The 20,672-nt window shown below is 35.5% G+C and overlaps 2 protein-coding genes and 1 pseudogene across 9 annotated transcripts; all 3 read left to right on the top strand.

Annotated features, from left to right (window-relative positions):
* The first annotated feature begins 2,270 nt into the window (after positions 1–2,270).
* Positions 2,271–10,636, top strand: LOC118031215 (uncharacterized). Of its 8 annotated transcripts, XM_073407056.1 has the most exons (9): positions 2,271–2,525; positions 3,091–3,186; positions 3,320–4,058; positions 4,494–7,081; positions 7,188–7,262; positions 8,009–8,125; positions 8,206–8,271; positions 9,466–9,533; positions 9,864–10,636. In XM_073407056.1, exons 3-4 carry the CDS (start codon positions 3,341–3,343, stop codon positions 5,642–5,644), a joined length of 1,869 nt encoding a protein of 622 aa, XP_073263157.1. In that variant the 5' UTR covers positions 2,271–2,525; positions 3,091–3,186; positions 3,320–3,340; the 3' UTR covers positions 5,645–7,081; positions 7,188–7,262; positions 8,009–8,125; positions 8,206–8,271; positions 9,466–9,533; positions 9,864–10,636. The 8 variants fall into 8 exon arrangements, with proteins under 8 accessions (XP_073263157.1, XP_073263153.1, XP_073263155.1 ...); XM_073407052.1 differs by having other exon boundaries at positions 3,133–3,186; positions 3,320–7,081; XM_073407054.1 differs by having other exon boundaries at positions 3,320–7,081; positions 8,022–8,125; positions 8,209–8,271.
* On the top strand, positions 5,788–7,041 carry LOC118031206 (disease resistance protein At4g27190-like). Its single transcript, XM_035035550.1, has one exon. The coding sequence runs from the start codon at positions 5,788–5,790 to the stop codon at positions 7,039–7,041; it is 1,254 nt and encodes a 417-aa protein (XP_034891441.1).
* On the top strand, positions 10,218–19,432 carry LOC118031217 (probable disease resistance protein At4g27220; annotated as a pseudogene).
* Positions 19,433–20,672: the final 1,240 nt, after the last annotated feature.

Genomic DNA, 20,672 nt, shown 5'->3' with positions numbered 1-20,672 from the left:
AAGCATGGCTTTACGTTATTTCTGGCCAAGTGATTTCTATTGAGAGTAATCATTGAACAAAGAAAGCAAAAGCAGAAAGTGACATAAAGTTGTAGCTTCCTGCCGATTTCCATTGCTATGACTTTAATAGCAGAAAATGATCCCTTTTTTCTTTTCTGAGAAGAAATAATGATCCATCTTAAAGGCCTTCACATTTCAACACATGAAGGGATGCATACATATCCCAGGAATAATTGCTATTTGCTTTTTTCCTTATCATTTTTTTATTGAAAAATTTTATCTATCAAATTTGGTTCTCATTTTTTTTATTGTAACTTATTTTATTTGAAATAATTTATGAAATGTTGATTATTATTATTTTAATTTCTTCATCTTTTATTTTTTTTTATTTTTTTAGATTTGATCTCTATTATTTTGATTATTATTTATTTTATTTGAGATAATCTATGAAATTATATATTTTTTTTCAATTTCATTCTCATTTAACTTTTTAATTTGTAAGATTTATTTCTTATTTTTTAATAAACTTGAGAAAAATAAAATATTAATAAGTTATTTTTCAGCTCATTTTCCATAACATAACCAAAAGTGTGAAGAATTAAAAAAATTAAAATCAAAAGTGAAGAAAAGTGTGAATTTGATAGGAGAACAGAGGAGCATGGAGCAGCAGGAGCTAACAATTTTGGGATGTGAATATAGAGGAAAATCAGAGAAAATAGAGATGCAGAGAGTAAAAGAGTGCGGCTGATTGTCTGTAGAGAATACTATTTTAGATTTAGGGTTAAAAAAAAAACTTATTTATACTTGTTTTTTTAGGTGTTAAGTAATCAATTTTAATCAGAAGAGTATTTTTTTTTTAACAGTGAACAATTTTTTTTTTATAGATCAACTGGATTTAGGGTTTATCATAAACATTGTGGGTTATTTAACTGTAAGAACAATTAAAATCCTAGCTTGATACGAAATTTGATGCAGGATAAAAAATAATATATAAGAATTAAAGTAAAAAAAGAAAGAAGCTTTTAGAGAAAAAGTTAAGAAGAAAAAGCAAAGAAAGGGGATTGAAGATATGCAAAATCTGCAAATTTTTTATTAATCATAAAAAATCCCTTTATATTTAGAAAAGTGGGGTATTAATACTAAAATCCTAACTAGAATAAGCGATTGGACTTATGACTTACTAAATAAAATACTTAACAATAATTAAATCAAACCCAACAAATAAAGTCAAATTAATAAAACTCAACTAAATACACATATAAATTAAACCAAAAAACATAAACTAAAACCCAATTTTTTAATAGTTTGGGCTATTCTCTATTATCTATAATCATATACGTGGTGCCTCATCATCGTCGGCAACATCACTGTCATGAAAATTGCATATGTTTGATCTAACAGTAGAATCAATGGTTGAATAAAATTTGTATAGTGGTTTCGAGGAGACAGTGAAAATAATAATTGCATAATGGACAAACAAAGCCCCTTTGTATGGTAGTTTCCAGGAGACAGTGGGAGTAATAATTGCATATTGGACAAAGAAAGCACAAGGGACTTGCCCTATTGTTTTATTTCTTTAGAGTAAACGGGTAACTATCTATTCCTCCTTCATGTTAATCAATTAATTGCCTGTGCTTTCCTTTATGAGATCAGCTGTTACTGACAGACTAAAAATAAGTTTGCAGTTCTGATAAAATTAAAACAACAAAATAGGATTGTTCCTTTTTTATGCTGATATAGGAAATGCGTAATTTCCCCAAGTAGCATTTGTGTATCCATGCTAGCAGCTGACCCGAGCAGTACTGTTATTTCTGGCCAAGTGATTTTCTTCGAAGTTTAGATCTTCATTAATTGTTCTGACTTTTTATTAAAAAAAGTACATAACACTGTTGTTTTAGAATCAAACAGTAAACTCAAGGATTTGAAGCAGTGTAATGTGAACACGTTGAATAGTTAATGTGGATAAATAAAGCAGAAAGTGACATAAAGCAGAAAGGCCCCATTACTTGTTTTAGAGCCCGTTTGGCATTGCGGCCAAACCGGTTTTTCACCAAAATTCAAATTTTTTTTTTTTTTTTTGCAAAATTTGAATGTGATTTGTACTTTTTGGATCGTTTTGATGTGCTGATGTCAAAAATAATTTTTAAAAAATGAAAAAATATTATTGACATGCTTTTCGGCACAAAAAGCTATTTGAAAAGCAACCGCTACTACACTTTCAAACACCTTCTTAAGCTAGACCACAGCTTTTCTAGCTTTTGCAATGTGTACCACAGGTTAAACTTTCTAGATCTGCAAAAAGCTATGAAAAATTACCAAAGCACCCTCTTTTCTTTTCATTTCCATTTCACATTCATTTCTCTTTCAATTCATCCTAAATTACCAAAGCTTGATCTCTCTCGCTATACCATTGACTTCCTAATTTCCCTCACCAAATTTCTTAAACCTGTCTCATGGTCTGTGCTTCCTTTTCTGATTGAATCGAATCGTCTCTTCTGGAGTTCAACATCTTTTCTGCTTGCAAGGTAAATCCTGATTTATTTTCTTGTTTTTCTACCACTAATTTTGTTTCTACACCTATTTGTTTTGGCTCTTCCGAAACGAAGTGGAACTTAATTGTATGTGTTTCTTAATCAATCTTAGAAGTTAGAACTCAAACAAATATTATAGATTTGTTCTTAAATGTTCATTTCGCTATCAAGTTCAACTTCTTATCTTAAAAACAATGATAATTTATTCCAAATTTTTATTTTAGATTGCTTGGTAGTCTCTTTTTCTGACAATTGTTTCAATTATTCAATGTTTACTATAAATATTTCTCTGCTTAAAGTACATCTCTACAGGAAAATATATAGCTAAGGGCCTGCCTGTTTATTTTTTTATATTAAATTAATAACAAGCTGTAGAATTTATACTTGTTCCTAATGATCGATTTAATTGCATATGCTTTGTTTTACAGCTTCGATCAGTTTAGTTTTTCACATATTATGGCAACGATTTTTGCTACCAACTTGTTTTATTTCTCTAGGGAAAATAATTAAATGATTGTTTCTGCTTTTCAAAGCTGAAATTGTTGTTTTGTGCTCACAGCTTGTTTTGCTACCAACTTCAATTATCATCTCTGTCACATAGCGGCAAGGGCATTCTTTTGAAGACACAATATCATATTAATTATCAGACCAGAAGGTGTGTGTGTGTGTATATATATATATATATGCGGTCTTTTCCTTTGCTTAGTTCTGTTTTGGAGATTTATGAATGTAATCCTTATTTCAGTATTGTCTCCAAATAAATGAATTTGTTATTTTCCCCTCTGCAGGCCACAGAAGAAAAGGAGAAAATGGTTCTGCCAAAGGGTTCATTTTGGGAGCATGTTGAGGAGATGCCTGATGATAGTAGGCGGTGTAAGTTTTGTGGGCATGTATTCTCCAAGCTAATTCCGATTACCAGGTTCAAGTTTCATTGGTCAGGAGTTCCAAGGCGTGGAACTACAATTTGTGACAAAGTGCCAGAACTGGTTCGAGAAGCAGCGTTCGCTGCTGTTGATGGCCCTCCAGAAAAGAACCATAGAATCACAGAAACGTCAAGCAATGATGGGGCACAACAAGAAGAAGCTCTTTCCGTCAAGGAGCTCGAAGAAAGGATAGATAGCTTACATGTTGAAGTCGACAATTTGGTAGGAGATGCAGGAAAGACACAAGCAGCAGATAGAATGGATCACGCACTTGGAAGAAGTTGGGATGAGATCTATAATTTTTTAATGGAGGTTGATATAGAGAATGGGACTGGAGGAGTAGTGCAGCCTGGTGCAGGAGCTAATGTATTGGAGGATGATATAGAGAATGGGACTGGAGGAGTAGCGCAGCCTGGTGCAGGAGCTAGCTCTTCTGGAGGGCTTACAGGCAACACAAATGAGACTCCAGGAGATCCATTACCTACTAGCTTACATGTTGAAATCGACAATGTGGCACCACAAGGGCAACATCTGGAGAGAGTAACTGGGCAGCCTGTTGTAAGAGGTAGTTCTCATGAGAGGCCACTTGTTAATCACGATGAGCCTCAAGAAGATCAACTCTGTCCTCCACTAGTGAACATGGTTGGAAATTTTCCGCTTGATAGGGTTTCTAGTTTTCCTAGAGACCTGATCCCTGGTGAACAAGTGGAGCAAGAGTGTGAAAGAAATGCTCAGGAGAACTTACCTTTGTCTGTGGAAGATTATAGGATTGAGGGCACGTTCATGGAATCGAGCCAGCTTCCTGTGAGAGGTGGCTCTCCTGAGAGGCTTACAGTTAATGAAGATGAGCCTAGAGGAGATTTGTCCCAACCAACAGATCCACTGTGTTTTGGCCTTGAAAGGCATTATGATCAACCATCTTCTTCCTCAGTCAACAATGATGTCATGATGATTGATGTGGAGAATATGATTAGAGAACATTTGCAGCCTGTTGTGAGAGATAGCTCTCGTGAAGGTCTCCAACCTATTGGCGATGAGCCTCAAGAAGATTCTGAAGACGTTCAAGAAGCAGCTTTTCTAGCTATGCATAGTGCCAACAAAAGACATAAAAGCATAGCAAGTTCCAGCAATGTTAATGATAATGCCATTTCCACCACTCCACAAGAACAATACAATGAAGTCGACAATTTGGCACCAGGTACAATGGGTCAATCCGTGATCAATAATGTAATGGAGGATGATATAGAGAATGGGACTGGAGGAGTAGTGCAGCCTGGTGCAGGAGCTACCTCTTCTGGAGGGCTTACATGCAACACAAATGAGACTCTAGAAATACCAACGACAAAGCTGGTGGGTCAAGCATTCGAAGACCATAAGAAGACTATCTGGTCTTGGTTGATGCACGATGAAGTTTCAACTATTGGCATCTATGGGATGGGCGGAGTGGGAAAGACGACATTGGTGAAACATATATATGACCAGCTTCAAAAAAGACGAGACAGTTTCTGCCATGTTTACTGGATTACTGTTTCACAAGACACTAACATTAATAAATTGCAAAACAGTATCGCCAGACGGATTGGTTTAGATCTTTCTAATGAAGATGAGGAGCTGTATAGAGCTGCTGAATTGTCAAATGAATTAACGAAGAAACAGAAATGGGTTTTGATTTTAGACGATTTGTGGAAGGCTATTGAGCTACGCAAGGTGGGAGTCCCTATCCAAGCTGTTAAGGGATGCAAGCTGATCGTTACAACACGATTAGAAAATGTTTGTCAACAGATGGATACCCAACACAAAATCAAAGTAAGTCCTATATTGGTGGAAGAAGCTTGGACTTTGTTTATTGAGAGACTTGGACACGACATGGCACTGTCTCCAGAAGTGGAACCAATTGCAAAATCTATCACAAACGAGTGTGATGGTTTGCCTCTGGGAATTATAACCATGGCTTCAACCATGAGGGGAGTGGTTGACGTACGTGAGTGGAGGAATGCATTGGAGGAATTGAGAGAATCAAAAGTTAGAAAAGATGATATGGAGCCTGAGGTATTCTACATATTGAGATTTAGTTATAACCATCTAAGTGATTCAGCACTGCAACAATGTTTCTTGTACTGTGCATTATTCCCGGAGGACTTCATGATCCGTAGAGAGGATTTGATAGCTTATTTGATTGACGAGGAGTGATAAAAGGGCTGAAGAGTAGGGAGGCAGAATTTAACAAAGGCCACTCGATGCTGAATAAACTTGAAAGAGTCTGCCTATTGGAAAGTACTGGGGATTGGACTGGTGATGGTAGATATGTCAAGATGCATGACTTGATTAGGGATATGGCCATCCAAATACTACAAGCGAACTCTCAAGGCATGGTCAAAGCAGGTGCACAGTTAAGAGAATTGCCGGGAGCAGAGGAGTGGACAGAGAATCTTACAAGAGTTTCACTGATGCATAACCAAATTAAAGAAATTCCTTCCAGCCATTCACCATGTTGTCCCGGTCTTTCAACTCTATTGTTATGTGGAAATTCAGAGTTGCAATTTATAGCAGATTTATTTTTTGAGCAGTTGCGTGGGCTCAAGGTTCTTGATCTGTCTCGTACAAATATCATAAAACTGCCTGATCTTGTCTCTGAATTGGTGAGTCTCACTGCATTACTGCTCACTGATTGTAAGATGTTAAGGCATGTACCATCATTAAAAAAGCTGAGGGCTCTGAGGAGGTTAGATCTCTCTGGTACTGCACTCGAAATGATGCCTCAAGGCATGGAATGCCTATGCAACCTGAGGTATCTTATAATGAATGGATGTGGTGAAAAGGAGTTTCCTAGAGTGTTGTTGCCTGAACTCTCTCACCTGCAAGTCTTTGTATTGGAGGAGTGGATTCCTCCTGCTACCAAAGATAACATAAAAGGACAATATGCTCCGATAACAGTTAAGGGGAAGGAAGTGGGATGCTTGAGGAAGTTGGAAAGTTTGGAATGCTATTTTGAAGGTTACTATGAGTATGTGGAGTATCTCAAATCTCGGGATGAGACCCAATCACTAAGCAGATACCAAATTGTTGTAGGACTACTGGATGCCAATCATTCATTTAGACGAAGTAAAACAATTATTTTGGGTAACTTGAGTGTAAACAAAGATGGAGATTTTCAGGTCATATTTCCAAAGGACACTCAACAACTGACCATTTATAAATGTGAAGATGCAACAAGTTTATGCGATGATTTCTCATATGCAACGCAACTAGAGATTATATGGATTAGCTATTGCAATAGCATGGAGAGCTTGGTCTCATCTTCTTGGGTATTCCCTACTCCACTATCATTGCCATCTTATAATGGTATATTTTCTAGTCTTGGAGTGCTTTATTGCTATGGATGTGCAAGTATGAAGAAGTTGTTCCCTCTTGTTTTACTATCAAACCTAGTAAACCTGGAAGAGATTAAAGTTTTTAATTGTGAGAAAATAGAGGAGATAATAGGTGGAACAAGATCTGATGAAGAAGGGATTATGGATGAAGAAAGCAGTAGCAGCGAATTCAAACTCTGCCCTTTATACTCTGCCCTTTATAGAATTTGCTTGTGAGGAGACGACATTGCCCCTTAATACAAATAATGAATTACGGGTAAGCTTATGCTTAATTTCCTCCTTTTCTCTCTCTCAATATCAATCTCCCCACCACCCCCCCCCTCTCTCTCAATCTCTTTATATTAATTAGATTTGACCCATAGGTAAGGAAGCCAGACGAAGACAAGTGAAGCATTTAGAGAGCAACAACACATTTTATCCAATTCAACTACAAGAAGGTTTTCTCTTATTAGACCTTTACGTTTACACTCCTCATTTTGTTGTTATCATCCCAACCTTTACGTTTACACTTCCTTCTCTTATTTATTGATTCCTCTGTTTATTTTATTTTTTGTTGGTAGGAAATTGTTTTAACTTGTCTACTATCTTCATATGGAATTGGATGACCTGTCTTCTTAAAGATGGGGATTCTTAAAGAGAATTTGATTGGCTTCAAAGTTTATGGCTTTTAATTACTTGATGATGATCTTTAAATATTGGAGAACCATCTAACTTGATTATAAAATTTAAGATCAAATCCTCACACAAATCATGCTTGAGGTTTGGATTTGCATCTAATTACTCATCATTCTTTGGCCGAAATAATTATGATATCCTATATTGAATCAAATTCTTAATGTTTTTCACTAGCGTTAATTAATAACTATGATATCCTATATCATTCACTGTCTTCAAGATTTTGAAAAGGTTTTTTTTTGGGTTACTCCTCCAATTGGGTCTCCAAGAAACAAAGTATCTCATTTTCCTCTGTTCTAGTTTTTCTTGGATAACAAAGGGTTTGAGAGCAGCGTCACATGTGACTGGTCTTTCAACAACAATTCCTCTTTCCACCTTGAAAGCATGTACTGCAACTCTTACTTCTGCAAAAATTAATGATTTGTGGGTGATTGGCTGAAGTAATGTGTTGCTTAATCTATAGTTCTTGAAAGGATATGTTGGGTTATGTATGCTAATTTTTCTGTAGAAATATCTTGCAGAGCTTTGAAGTCTTGGAATCTACCCGGAATCATTCCACTGGAGTCTCGAAATTCCTACAACATTTGTCAAACTGGCAAAAATAGATTTCCTTTAAGTTGATGTGGTAAATATTTTTATTTATTTCATATATTTCTTTGAAGTAAGCTTCTGAGTAGCCTGATCTCTGTCTTACTCATACATCAGCAGTGGAACCTACTGTAGCTCCTGTGGCTGTTGAACAGACAATGACTACTTCGTGCAGCAGCTTCGGTATGACATCGCCATTTTTTTACCTAACCCTTTAATTTATGCTCTCACTCTTTACTTCTCTGTATGTTGTTCCCTTATCCTGTTTTCAGTTTTTGATTGAGCAAATGTGTTTCACTCAATTCAAAGAACTGTCATCTGAGGTCGAGCTCTGGGATTTCCATTCATCTAGCATAACACAACTTGCTTCTGAATGTGTTTGGCATAAGGAAATTGTGCCAGACAGTAAGATGTAAAATGTAAATCTTCTTCTTGTTAATAATTGTAACAGGAGGTCGGATAACATTTCCCTGCATAAATCTTATTTGATTTTTCTTTCTTGCTGGGTAGTACATCTTGTTTGAAGGAAATGTCCAAACCAATAGAGGCAAATAGAGTTTAGTTAATTATTAGGACTTGTAGGATTTAACTAATTATTGTTCAATTGTTGTTCAGTTTCCTACTTCCATATATTATTATATACAAATTAATATGAGACACCATTAAGATGGATTAAAGGTTTTGTATGAACTGGAATGGATTAATCAAACTACGCAAACTCAGAAATGAACTGTTATAACCAGAATTGTGAGGATGCTGACTTCCTTAATATGAACCACACACCTTGAAACTCGAGTCAACAACAAACTGGATTGCGAGGGTGATGATCCTCACGGCACCAAGTATTGACCTGCTTGCCTGTCAAATATGATCTTTTCTTTCAGACAATCCAGTGCATAGTAGTGCATGCTTTAAAAGTCTCGTCCCTTGGATTATTATTTTGTCATCCAGGTCAATATTTGAGGTTTGCTGTCAAGAAATCATAATACTTCAGAACTCCCGAGTTAATTTAGAATGGAGGCACAAACATGACCCTTTAGACTTCTTAGTATGGCCTATCATAATCACATCATCTACTCATATTTTGGGTGGTAGTCTCCATTATTTGTATTACTTATCTAAACTCACTGTGTTTGGTTCTCACAAACCAAATGGATATTTCTAGTTACCTGTTCCCTCAAGTGCCAGGTTACAACAGCAATGTGCATCATATACATGCTTCTTGTCCTTTGTCTTTTATTATTTATGATTTCACTCATTTCATTGATAATTGTATGTTTTTGGCTACTAGTAAAAAGAGCTAAAATATTTCTGTGACCAAGCACTTCTTTTTTGTTATTTGGATCTACTTACATTATGATGGCTTTTCTCTTTCAGAATGCATTGCGGCAACAGAGATTTGTATGCGAAGTTACAATACAGCCCAACCTTTGCAATGAGCCCTGGTAGATTCTAGATCTTTTTGATAACTATGATATTCTGCAATTTTTCAGATCTCAACTTAGATCTCATAGAGATTTTATTCTTATTTTCTGTATGGGATTTTTCTGGTTTTTGAAAACTAATAGCTACCAAGTTTGAAAAGGCTTTTTAAGTTTTTTTTCTTAGCAACACTTCACAGATATCCTCTATTTCTTCATCTGTAGTGACATAACGCAAGTCTACACAATCACTGCTTTAATTTTCCAATAATCTCAAAGTACGAAACTATAAAAAAATTAGGAATGACCAATTAAGATTTAAAGAGTTCATCTTATGTTATCTCCTTGTTGCAGGTGCAAGTGCAGAAGCCAAACAGATCTGCAAGTTACAGTGTGCTAGATAGATGGAAGCCATGCCAGAGCCCTCGCTTACAAGGAAGAGATAGTTTTATCCATGCTAGCTGCTGAACCGAGTACTGAAGTATGTTATCTCTGGCCGAGTGATTTTCTTTGGAGTTTCTATCTTCATTAATTCATTAGACTCAAGGATTTAAAGCAGTGTAATGTGAACACGATGACAATTCGTTGTATAGTATTGGGAACCGTCTATTCGATGTTTATATCCAGGTAACCATACTTTTTCTCATGATTCTTGAGAAATGACTCCGGAATTGTATGTCCACACTTGCTTGCTAATCATTACTTGCGATGACTCTGTGTATATTGGGAAAGTTGGTTCTGAAAGAATTTAACATTGAAGACGAGGCTGGTGATGCTGGCATAGCCCTTGTAATGACATTCATTGCAACAGTAACACATCATTCTTTAAAGACCCGCTTGTATTGGGCTGGAACAGGGACAACTGGGATTTATGGTCAGATTCAACGTTCATCTTGACTTTAATTGTCATCATTCTACTCGAACGTTGAAAGCTCAAACTTGAAAAATTCCGATGCTGTAACTGTATAAAGTATAAATCATTCCCCATAAAAGAGAACTTTGTTTCTGGTTGTTTCTTCCAATGAGGTCCACTTTGGTCAAGTAGCATATTTAATGCGAGCATCTATGACTCTTGTATTTGCTCATAGGCTACCAAATTAATTAATCAATTCTCTCAACTTACTATATTTTTCTTTGAAGATTTGAAATATTGTCTGTGTATGGGTTGGTGGTGGCAGGGCTGCGTGTTGGTTTCTTCGAGGATAATCCATGCTGTCATTAGCTAGCCGAATTGCTCCTCGGCAACCTCTCTGTCATGATAATTGCATATATTCGATCTGATAAATGCATTTTGCGTTCGCAAAAAAAATGTGCAGCACACGTTTTCTTCAATTATGGATAAGAAATGATTCCCTTTTTATTTTTCTTTTTTTCTGAGAAGAAATAATGATCCATCTTAAAGGCCTTCAGATTTCAACACATGAAGGGATGCATGTGTATTTTGAACTAAACTAATCATTTTTCCTTAAAATCCAAAAATTAAATGGTTTTCTTGAAATTTAATTCATAAAAAAACAAATAATAAGACTTGATAATAGTTAAAAAAATAAACCTCAATTATTCATCAAACCAATATGAAAAAGCTAATATTATAGCTAGGGACCAATCTAGAATTTTAGCAGATTTTTAGGGGTCAAATTAAAAAATCAAACTGAAAATGTCATAAATTCATAACTATACTGGAAGTTTGCCCATAATTCATCATCAAGTCTTTCAAGAATCTCTAATTATGCCGGAATTTTTATCAAATATTTAGGGGTCAAATTGTAATTTTCTCAAATTAGAGGACCAAACTAAAAATATCATAAATTTATAATTATACTAGAATCTTGCCCATAATTCATCCTCAATACTATCCAGAATCTCTAATTATGATCCAGGGACCATTTTATAAATTTTCCAAAGTTCAAGGACTAAATTATAATTTTCATAAATTAAGGAACCAAACTGAAATTTCATCATCTTCAACCTCAAACCCAGATTTTTCATAGCTTATCTACTAATTCACCAAAATCTCTAACTCAAATTCATCATTTAAATAGAACATAACTCAAAATCATCATTTTTATATAAAATCTTCCAAAATCAACTAAATCAATTACCCATAATATTCAAATCAATGGACATGCTGAAATATTGTCTGTGTATGGGTTGGTGGTGGCAGGGCTGCGTGTTGGTTTCTTCGAGGATAAACCATGCTGTCATTAGCTAGCCGAATTGCTCCTCGGCAACCTCTCTGTCATGATAATTGCATATGTTCGATCTGATAAATGCATTTTGCCTTCGCAAAAAAATGTGCGGCACACGTTTTCTTCAATTATGGATAAGAAATGATCCCCTTTTTCTTTTTCTTTTTTTCTGAGAAGAAATAATGATCCATCTTAAAGGCCTTCAGATTCCAACACATGAAGGGATGCATACATATCTCAGGAATTAACATTAATGGTGGAGGGATAACTTTTAATTGCCACTGACTTCTTGACAAAACGCACCGTACTAAGCTGTTGTTAAGCCGTTACTTATGCGCACCGTTTCAATAAATTGTAATTCTCATCACTGAGAAGGTTGTCAAATCAGCACCATCTCCTGCTCTGCCTATATATAGTGGCAGTTGTAACAGAATGGGCATGCAAAAAATGAATGAGAACTGCAGTGGGTTCCCTCTCTTCTCCCCGTCTTTCTCTCGCTCCCTCTCTCTCCTTCTCTGTCTTCAACACAGATTGGAGGATTCTTAATTGGGTTGTTACCTATAGATCCGTGATCTTATACCAGCTTTGTGATGTATGCAGGAATAATTTTGGTCTTTAAATGGTTTTATTTCTAAATAAATCAAAAAATTTAAGTTAATCTCTTTTCTTTTTTGCTTATAAAAAATCTACTAGACTACTTTATCTGTACCAAAGTATTTGAGCAACCAAAACAGAATTATTGTGTCACGACCTAATTCTCGGATTCATAACTGACACATAAACAAGGTTTCCCTCCAAGGTTCCATACTTATATGAATACAAAAGATACATATTCAAAAGAGACTTGAAAAGAGGTACAACCTATAATGTTTTGAATTAAAAATAATAAGAAAAGGCAACAAAGCTCTTGGAAGCTTAAATAGAGGGTATAAATGAATGAGGAGCAGTGTGTTAATAGCTTGTTAGCGGGTCATTTTTGTTGAACCTTCTGAACCTGCTTTTTAGTTGAAATTTGTACATTTTCCTTTATGTCTAGTTAGTGCTCCAAACTATGAATTTATATGAACTCTTGTATTAAGACAATCGAATTATATTATAAAGTTAGTTTTGTTGTTACTGCTGTGTTGAATTCTGATTGAGTTATTTGAAGGATAAGTTTGTATGTAAGTTTGGGTTAGCATAGATATGGAACCTTGGAGGGGAACCTTGCTTATGTGCTGGTCATGGATCCGGGATTCGGGTCGTGACACAATCTGTTTAGTACACTTAACTAAGGGTTTATTCCATAACCATATATGTTTTTGAACTAAACTAGTTATGTTCCCCAAAACTCAAAACTCAAATGGTTTTCTTGAAATCTAATTCATAAATAATAATAATAATAATAATAAGACTTGATAATAATTAACTAAATAACCCTCAATTATTCATTAAACCAATATGAAAAAACTAATATTACAGCTAGGGATCAATCTAGAATTTTAGTAGATTTTTAGGGGTCAAATTGGAGGATCAAACTGAAAATGTCCTAAATTCATAACTATACTGGAAGTTTGCTCATAATTCATCCTCAATTTTGTCCAGAATCTCTAATCATGCTGGAATTTTTATCAAAATTTTAGGGGCAAATTGTAATTTTCTCAAATTAGAGGACCAAACTGAAAACATCATAAATTCATAACTATAAGTGGAATCTTGCCCATAATTCATCCTCAATTCTATCCAGAATCTCTAATTATACTCCAACGATCATTTTATAATTTTCAAAGTTCAGAGACTAAATTGTAATTTTCATATATCATAATCTTTATATAAAATCTTCTCCAGTCAACTAAATAACTCATTACCCATAACAATTAATCCATAATATTCAAATCAATTAATAAATATTATATTTTAAACTTATTTTCTCTAACTATCGTTTCCTTCGTTTATCTTTCCCTCATTCCTCCTCCTCTTCTTCTTCTTCTTCTTCTTTTTCCTTTTCTTCTCTGCTGCCGGTTCTCACTCTTAAATCTCAGATTCCTCTTTTTTTTTTTTTTTTTTTTCTATTTATACTTAGTAAAGTTTTATTTAATCATACAATACTCCTTATTCATTTATATCTACTTTTAAACCTTCAAAAGCTTTGTTGACTTTTTTTCTATTCTCTTTTATTTTCAAAACATTACACTCTGGAACTTTGAATATTGGGAAATCAGGCATTTCTTCCATTCCAATCAAGCTAATGACTAAAGGAAAGCATCTTTCTGCAATTTCTATTTCGATTGAACAACAAAACCTCTTGGCAGCAGGATGGATGAAAAAATAAATCATCTGTATCAATGCTCTCTGACTACTTGGAACACCTTGCTTAAGACATTCAGGAGATCAAGATATTTAATATGAAATTCAACACAAGCTGATGATCCCAGTTCTATCATTGATTCAGGCAAATTTAAAGTTAAAGGATGCAATATGAAATTTCTAGCATCCCATGATTACCTGGACAAATACACGTCATACTGCATAAGCATGGCAATGAGTGTATTGCTTTTTTTTGCGCATGCAGTTAGGGGTGGCTCTTCCATTCAATTATACTGCCCGAGCCTTTTGTCGAAGTGTATTTATTATGTAGTTTGCCATGTCCTCTAACAGTAACCTTTCATTTAATTCAATTCATAGAATATTTGCTTTGGAGAATAAAGGCCTTTTTAAAAAGTTTATAGCTTCTGTAAATAAAACATGGAATGGGCTGAGATATTAGTTTTTAAAATATCACAGAACATTTAAAAGTCACAGTCACAGCTATGCATAAAAGTAAAGTCACAGCGACAGCCAAACTGGTGATTCTCGAACGAGCACTTGTCCTACCTTAGCTTTCATGTCTTGTTTATTGGCGTGTTGACATCCAACTTGACGATCACGATCTGTGATCTTGTGTGGGATTCTTCGTTCACCCTTCAATGATAATCTTAATTAGATGGAACTCCAAAACCACAGAAAGATTCACATTTTGATATCTAACAACAGTAGACTCAAGGATTTGAAGCATGTACTGTGAACACGTTGAATAGTTTGTGTGAATAAATAAAGTAGAAAGTGATTCATGAGAGTGACATTTGTGGTTTCAAGAGGCAGTGAGACTAGTCTTTGACAACAGAAAATAAACTTGCTGTTTACCAATATCTATTGACTTCTCCAAAGAAAACAACATAAAGTTGCTTCCAAATTGCAGTGAATTTTTTAATAGCTAGTCTTCCACAAAGAGAGATCTCTCTCTCAGTATACCATTGATTTCCTAATTTCCCTCGCCAAATTTCTTAAACCTTTCTCATGATCTGTGCTTCCTTTTCTGATTGAATCGAATGACCTCTTTTTGAGTTCTTGATCTGTATCTTTCTTGCTTGCAAGGTAAATCCTACTCTAATCTATTTTAGAACTCAAAACTCATATCATAGTTTGTTCTTACATGTTCATATTGCAATCAACTTCAACTACTTATCTTAAAAACAAGCAGAATTTCTTCCAAATTTTTATTTTAGATTGCTTTTCTGACAATTATTTAAATTATTCAATATTTGTTATAATTTTTAATCTGCTTAAATAACATCTCTGTAGGAAAATATATCGTTAAGTGCCTGCCTATTTAATTTTAGAATTTGTAATGATTGATTTAATTATACAGATTCAGTTTATTTTGTTAACACACTTAAGGCTAGGATGTCTTTGTTGGAAAAACAATGACAAAACAGAGGAGGGATTACTACTCACACAATTTGATAGAATACAATATACTAAACAATGATACTCTCACATCTTTCATTATCAAATCCATACAATATATATAGACATTATAAAATGTTTTTTACAACCTTCCAAGTACTTAATTAATATTAGACTTTTCAATACCTACTCTAGATTCATAATACTACTAGATTCATAGTATTTCTAATGTAGATAATTATTCATTGAACTAACTTCAATACACTTAATCTTGATAAACAAGTTTAATAGCTAACAATTTTCTGGTTGTTAACAAACTGTAGGATTTGTTCTTGCTGCCTTTGCTTCTAGGCTTCTTTCCTTGAAGGGCATTGCTTTGTAAGATTGATGTATGCACTCTTTTCCTTTGCTTAATTATTTAAAAAATAATGATTTCCTCTAAATTTTCATTTTAAGATTGAGTTCTTATTTTCCAATTAACTCAACATCTATTTTTATGCCTTTTGACAATTTTTTATTTGATGTTTGAAGGGCCAAAGAAGAAAGCGCTGAAAATGGCTAGACAGAGGGATCCATTTTGGGATTTTGTTGAGAAGCTGGATGATGGTCCTTTCAACTGTACATTTTGTGGCTATAAATTTGCTGCTGCTACTTCCGTTTCGAGGATCAAATTGCATTTGTCTCAAGTCAGAGGGCGTGGTGTTGCAATTTGTGACAAAGTGCCTGAAGACGTTCAAGAAGCAGCTTTTCAAGCCGTGCATGGTGGCAACAAAAGACATAAAAGCATAGCAAGTTCAAGCAATTTTAATGAAAATTCCATTTTAACCACTCCACAAGAACAAAACAATGAAGTCGACAATTTGGCAGGAGATGCAGGAAGGATACAAGCACCAGGTACAATGGGTCAAGCACTAGAAAGATTTTTGGAAGAGATCAATAATGTAATGGAGGATGATATAGAGAATGGGACTGGAGGAGTTGTGCAGCCTGGTGCAGGAGCTAGCTCTTCTGGAGGGCTTACAGGCAACACAAATGAGACTCCAGGAGATCCATTACCTACTATCTTACATGTTGAAGTCGACAATGTGGCACCACAAAGGCAACATCTGGAGAGAGTAACTGGGCAGCCTGTTGTAAGAGGTAGTTCTCATGAGAGGCCACTTGTAAATCACGATGAGCTTCAAGAAGATTCTTCCCAACCAACTGATCCACCATGTCTTACCCATGGAAGATATCATGATCAACTCCGTACTCCACTAGTCAACATGGTTGGAGACCCTGGGCAGCCTGTTGTGAGACATAGCTCTCGTGAAGCTCTTCAACGTAATGGCGATGAGAGCGGACGAGATGTGTTTCTAACTGAAGAACTAACAGGTGGAGAGTTTGAAAATAATAAGAATGCTATATGGTCTTGGATAATGAATGATATTGAAGCCTCATCAAAGTATTGGCATTTACGGGATGGGGGGTGTTGGCAAAACAACATTGCTCACACATATCTACAATCAGCTTCTACGAGAACCTGGCACTTTTCCTCATGTTCACTGGATCACGGTATCGCAGGATTTTAGTGTTTATAAATTGCAGAATCTCATTGCAAGAGACATTCGTTTAGATCTTTCAAATGAAGACAACGAGAGGAAAAGGGCTGCAAAACTGTCAAAAGCATTAATTGAGAAACAACGGTGGGTTCTCATTTTGGATGATTTGTGGAACTGTTTTTGATTTTGATAAGGTGGGAATTCCTATCCATGTGAAGGGATGCAAACTAATTCTTACAACTCGATCATTTGAAGTTTGTCAGCGAATGGTCTGCCAGGAGACAATCAAAGTGGAGCCTCTTTCAATGGAAGAAGCTTGGGCTCTGTTCACAAAGATACTTGGACGTATTCCTTCAGAAGTGGAAAAAATTGCAAAAATCTATGGCAAGAGAATGTGCTGGTTTGCCTCTAGGAATTAAAACAATGGCCGGAACCATGAGGGGAGTGGATGATATATGTGAGTGGAGGAATGCTTTAGAGGAACTGAAACAATCAAGAGTTCGGCAGGAGGACATGGATGAGGAGGTATTCCAAATATTAAGATTTAGTTATATGCACTTAAAGGAGTCAGCGCTGCAACGATGTTTCTTGTACTGTGCATTATTCCCGGAAGACTTCATGATCCCTAGAGAGGATTTGATAGCTTATTTGATTGACGAGGGAGTGATAAAAGGGCTGAAGAGTAGGGAGGCAGAATTTAACAAAGGCCACTCGATGCTGAATAAACTTGAAAGAGTCTGCCTATTGGAAAGTGCTGAAAAATGGGGTGATGATGAAAGATATGTCAAGATGCATGACTTGATTAGGGACATGGCCATCCAAATACAGCAAGAGAACTCTCAAGGCATGGTTAAAGCAGGTGAACAATTAAGAGAATTGCCAGGTGCAAAGGAATGGACAGAGAATCTTATGAGAGTTTTCACTGATGCATAACCAAATTGAAAAAAACTCCATCCAGCCATTCACCAAGGTGTCCCAGTCTTTCAACTCTATTGTTGTGCGGAAATCAACTGGTGCTTATTGCAGATTCATTTTTTTGAGCAATTACATGGGCTCAAGGTTCTTGATCTGTCTTATACAGGTATCACAAAACTGCCCGATTCTATCTCTGAATTGGTGAATCTCACTACATTACTGCTTATTGGTTGTAAAATGTTAAGGCATGTACCGTCATTAGAAAAGCTCAGGGTACTGAAGAGGTTAGATCTCTCTGGTTCTTTGGCACTTGAAAAGATGCCTCAAGGCATGGAATGTCTATGCAACTTGAGTTATCTTATAATGAATGGATGTGGTGAAAAGGAGTTTCCTAGTGGGTTTGTTACCTAAACTCTCTTACCTACAAGTCTTTGTGTTACTGGAGGATTCGGTTGTTGACAATCGTTTTATATTTCCATTATATTCTCCAATAACAGTTAAAGGAAAGGAAGTAGGAAGCTTGAGGAAGTTGGAAACTTTGGAATGCCATTTTGAAGGTTACTCTGATTTTGTGGAGTATCTCAATTCTCGAGATAAGACCCGATTGCTAAAAAAATACAGAATTGCTGTAGGACTGCTACATCACAATCATTATGAACATGACAAAAATAAAGTAATTGTTTTGAGTAAATTGAGTATCAACAGAGACAGAGATTTTCGGGACATGTTCCCAGAGGACATTCAACAACTGACCATTGATGAATGTGATGATGCAAAAAGCTTATGCGATGTTTCCTCTCTAATAAAGTATGCAACTGATCTGGAGTATATCTATATTAGTAGTTGCAATAGCATGGAGAGCTTGGTTTCATCTTCTTGGTACTGCTCTGCTCCACTACCTTTGCCATCTTACAACGGTATATTTACTGGTCTTAAAAGGTTTAATTGTTCTGGCTGTAAGAGCATGAAGAAGTTGTTCCCTCTTGTCTTGCTGCCAAGCCTTGTAAACTTGGAAGAGATTACAGTTGAAGAATGTGGGAAAATGGAGGAGATAATAGTTGGAACAAGATCAGATGAAGAAAGGGTTATGGGTGAAGAAAGCAGCAACAACGAATTCAAACTCCCCAAGTTAAGACTTCTGCACTTGGTTGGATTACCAAAACTGAAAAGTATCTGCAATGCAACACTGATTTGCAATTCTCTGGAGGTAATTTGGATTATAGAATGTGAGAAGCTGAAGAGGATGGGAATTTGTCCTCCGTTGCTTGAAAATGGCCAGCCATCTCCTCCCCCTTCTCTTAAAAGAATGTATATAGAACCAAAAGAATGGTGGGAGTCAGTAGTGGAGTGGAAGCATCCTAACGCTAAGGATGTGCTTCTTCCCTTTGTAAGGTTTTTGTAGGATGAGTGACGACGCTGCCCTTAATATAATATTAAATTAAAAGTAAGCATTGTTGTTTTAATTGGATTTTAATTAATTAACCTTAAGTTATGTGTCCACTTAATTGGATTTTTGTAGGATGTCTTTTATCTTCCATTATTTACAGTGAAGGATGCAATTTTCAGATTGAAATGGATTGGCCTCCCAGGCAGAAAATTTGTCTAGGCATAGCTATAGGTTTGACTGAGGAAGCTTATACTCTCTAAAACTCTCTTTCATTCTTTGTTTAATGCTGATTGGAAAACATTTGTAAAACATTTGATGCTAGTCTCGGTTAACGCTCATTGCAAAACATCACACTGTAGTAGGTTCTGACTTGCCAAGGCATTTCCTAGGTTCAGCTAGTATTGTAGTAGTTGTTTTTAGGTGGAGACGTGTCTCCCACCATGCAGGAGTTTCCCTAATATTGTAGGCCTACAAGAACTGATAAAGTGTAATATAATCTCATTCTTGAGCCCTTAATGTGTGTGTGTGTGTATTTGATCGACAAGTTCTCACATTTCTATGAATTAATGCTTTGAGATTATAACTTATGAGCAGAGTTTCTCACATTTCTATGAATTAATGCTGATTTACCAAACGATTGTGAATCAAAATATTCGAATTTTGAATATTAAGGTTCTAACGTACAACCCCTTTTAATTTGTCAACGTACTTGACAGGAAACAAGCTCACTAGATCTGTTCCTCAATGGCTTCTGGAAAGAAACAAGAATGTGCATGTCGATTTCCGCCAGATTTATTTTTCAACTTGAAGTTCCGCTGCAACCCAAAGATTTCATGTTTCAAAAGTTTCCATAAAAAAATAAAAAACAAATCCTAATTCAAGAACCTCATAGATGTAACTGTTTGAAGTTTCTCATTGGTTTTGTCTTTAGGGTGTTTTTGCTTCTGTTTACAAGGTAACTGAATGTTTGATGGTTTCTCTCATCTGTCCTCACTACACCCTATAAGTTTGCGGTAGAAAAATAGCTGTAGCACTAGGTCAAATGTTCTCCATAAAATTGCTTAGGTTTTATATGTAGAACAGAAAACAAAGAAAGCAGAGCAAATTATTAATTCTTAGCCATAACTTCGAGGATGGAACTTTCCATTGTTGAAGGAAACCAATTAAAGCTTGTATACAATTGCCTGTCCCGTGCTCTATTTGTCGAGTTTATTTCTTCCATTAATCAGAAGCATTTCTTTTGGAGTTCAAAAAATAAATGTCTTTGGAGTTATTGCTTTGGAAATTGTCAGTGGTAAGAGCAACACAAACTACAGGCCAAAGGAGGAGTTTGTTTACCTTCTTGACTGAGTAAGGTTATACTCTCTAAAATTCTCCTTCATTCTTTGTTTAATGGGTGATTGGAAAACATTTGATGCAAGTCTCG

Source organism: Populus alba, chromosome 19, assembly GCF_005239225.2.
Source record: "Populus alba chromosome 19, ASM523922v2, whole genome shotgun sequence".
Lineage (NCBI taxonomy): Eukaryota > Viridiplantae > Streptophyta > Magnoliopsida > Malpighiales > Salicaceae > Populus > Populus alba.
This window is presented reverse-complemented; position numbering and strand designations above follow the sequence as displayed.